The sequence below is a fragment of the Anneissia japonica genome, unplaced genomic scaffold, assembly GCF_011630105.1.
Source record: "Anneissia japonica isolate Jap-2015-1 unplaced genomic scaffold, ASM1163010v1 scaffold967_len435762_cov181, whole genome shotgun sequence".
Classification (NCBI taxonomy): Eukaryota; Metazoa; Echinodermata; class Crinoidea; order Comatulida; family Comatulidae; genus Anneissia; species Anneissia japonica.
This window is the reverse complement of record NW_022711026.1, coordinates 361,141-364,025: the sequence shown is the minus strand read 5'-3', so window position 1 is coordinate 364,025 and position 2,885 is coordinate 361,141. Positions and strand designations below refer to the sequence as shown.

The 2,885-nt window shown below is 32.1% G+C and overlaps 2 protein-coding genes across 2 annotated transcripts in view; both read right to left on the bottom strand.

The window, feature by feature from the left end:
• Positions 1–1,637, bottom strand: part of LOC117107239 (diencephalon/mesencephalon homeobox protein 1-like) — a 3,857-nt gene extending 2,220 nt beyond the window's left edge. The window contains exons 1-2 of the mRNA XM_033248861.1: positions 1,119–1,637; positions 394–590 (exon numbers count right to left, since the gene is read on the bottom strand). Of these exons, the coding sequence (XP_033104752.1) occupies positions 394–590; positions 1,119–1,335 (414 nt within the window). The 5' untranslated portion in view covers positions 1,336–1,637. The remainder of the gene's footprint in view (positions 1–393; positions 591–1,118) is intronic.
• The window catches only part of LOC117107240 (myoblast determination protein 1 homolog B-like), a 16,097-nt gene that overhangs the window by 7,046 nt on the left and 6,166 nt on the right, over positions 1–2,885 (bottom strand). The window lies entirely within an intron of this gene.

Genomic DNA, 2,885 nt, shown 5'->3' with positions numbered 1-2,885 from the left:
CATTTGGATAGGCCTAAGTGAGTAGCACATAACATAATATGCACTGAAATTTAAAAAAATTAGTGGCAAAACGGGGAGGCACGTGTTGAACACCCCCAACCCTCTCCACTCCTACTGGATCTGCAGCTGTTGATCTGCCCAGCATCTGTCTCTTATACACATCTAGATGTGTATAAGAGACAGTATATATACTGAAGAGTAGATTTGCATGTATGCTCCAAGTGAAATAAAATGTAAAAACAATTAAAAAAAAAAGATTTACAATCATTGAAGCTTGACTTGCGGAACACAAATTTATTAAAACATTTATCGAACAATGTTGAAATTTACATTGTTGAGGTGTTTCTTTTGCGCATACTTCTTCTACTCCATTAAGAGTTATTTTTTTCTTACCTCTACTCTTTCTTCTTTGAGGTCGACTTTCATAGCTAATTCCTCCCGCATCATGACGTCAGGGTAGTGTGTTTTTTCAAATGTGACTTCGAGTTGTTCAAGCTGTTCTTCCGTGAATATCGTTCTATGCCGACGCTTCCGTTTGTGTGCCTTGCTCATCATCTCCAGTGACGGGTAACCGGCAAATGCGGGATATGCTAAAAGAGTATAAAATAGGCCTATAAAATATATCCCTCTAATTCATATAGGCCTGTGATATGCACCTACAATGATATTTATCGTTACTATTCTTCTTTCAAACGTATTCTAAGAAACGATTATCATTAAAGTATTCCTAACATTTTTATTGCTTTAGCAAACTGTGATTCGGTAGCACCTCAACGAGATCTGGGGCATATATCTAAAACACATATGGTATATATTTTCATAGCGTTTTTTTGTAGTTTAAATATACCCAACATCATAACGTCAAAGTAGATATGGGCACTTCATTTTTGTGTAAAATGTGTTTTCGCCCTTTTTTCTAAACGGATCCTTATCAAAGTATCGACATTTACTATATTATAAAAAAAAGTATTCATTATAAGTTATCAATAAGTTAATGTCTTATATGTGAAAATATGTATTAAATATGAACGAAATAACGAAGTATTTTTTAAAAGCTTAAAAAAAATAAGGTCGTATAAAGAGATAATTCAGCGTAATCAAAAATAATTTGAACTTACCCAGGTGGTATTCGGGAGATATCGATGATAAATGAGCTGGGTTTGCTACAGGCATGTAAGGGTTAGGCCTCGTGTGAAAAGCATATGGCCTGGGAGCTAAAATATTATCTATGGAAAAGGATGGTACCGTGAGAGCGCTCATAGGAGTTGGAAAACATCCGTGAGATAACGATGACAACCGGAAAGCAGTCGCTGTGCGTGGATCCATGTCTATCATTTATATTAGGTAACTTTTTTTTCTAAAAAAGTTTAACCAGCAGAACATTGGGGTATACTATATATTCCAGGTCCGCGTGCGTTATCACTCAAACACCTGCGAATAAACTGTGGGTTTGAAGCGATTCGTTACGGTGTTGTTCACTTAGTGTTCAAGCTGATTCGAATTGTTATCAAAGCGGGTTTTCGATTGGCCAATAACGTTTCAGTAAATAGTAAGCAATTTGTCTGATCGTCATCTAATGAAATTAAGCTGATCACAGACCATTATATAGAGAAAATAATCCCCTTTTAGCTTAGGCTAATTACAATACAAAATCGGACCAAGATGATTGTATCTTTTATCTGTGGAGTAGGCTAAATTGGCGAAATTGTTCCCAACCAAAAAAAAAAAAAGAATTGAAGCCGAGCCTGAGTGATCTCTTGAGTTTACGAAGGCAGGGACAGCTAAGAAAGGGTGACAACAAAAGAATCAAGAATCAAAGTGTTAGACAAACCAATTATTGAACAATTAGTACTAGATATAGGCCTATCTGCTGTGAATTTTACAAGGTACTATTTATTTATATATAAACAATAGATTCGAAAAGTTTAATCGATAATTTTAACTAACCAAATTTATGAATACAAAATATTGTTGATAGATAGGGTGAAATAATATCAAACTCTTCGTCTGCAGATAATAAATCAATGGAGACAATGCATTACCAACGCTGCCTACATACATTCACTGCAATGACAACGAGTTTAGTTTTCTTTATTTATAAAATATCGACTATACAAAGTAGAAACATATATATATATATAATATATATATATATATATATATATATATATAAATACAAAGATATAGTCTTAATTTATTCATTAATTTATGTATTTATATATATACACCAATCGCATATATATACATACATAAGGAGTCGTAGAAAAACTAATTATTGAACAAAGAGTACTAGGTATATACTACTGATATTCTTTGGAAACTTAAAAAAAAAAAGAGGAATATAAAATACTGTAAAAATACATGCCTAATAAATACAAACATGCTTAATTGTGTGTCTATAAATATAAGCATTCTATATAAAATTATATAAAACAATATTCGTTGTCTGTAATGATAAAAAAAAATTGGGGCCGAGCCTGAGTGAGCTTTTGAGTTTACGAAGGCAGGGACAGCTAAGAAAGGGTGACAACAAAAGAATCAAGAATCGAAGTGTTAGACAAACCAATTATTGAACAATTAGTACTAGATATAGGCCTATCTGCTGTAAATTTTACAAGGTACTTTTTATTTATATATAAACAATAGATTCGAATAGTTTAATCGATAATTTTAACTAACCAAATTTATGAATACAAAATATTGTTGATAGATAGGGTGAAATAATATCAAACTCTTCGTCTGCAGATAATAAATCAATGGAGACAATACATTACCAAAGCTGTCTACATACATTCACTGCAATGACAACGAGTTTAGTTTTCCTTATATATAAAATTCCGACTATACAAAGTAGAAATATATATATATATATATATATATATATA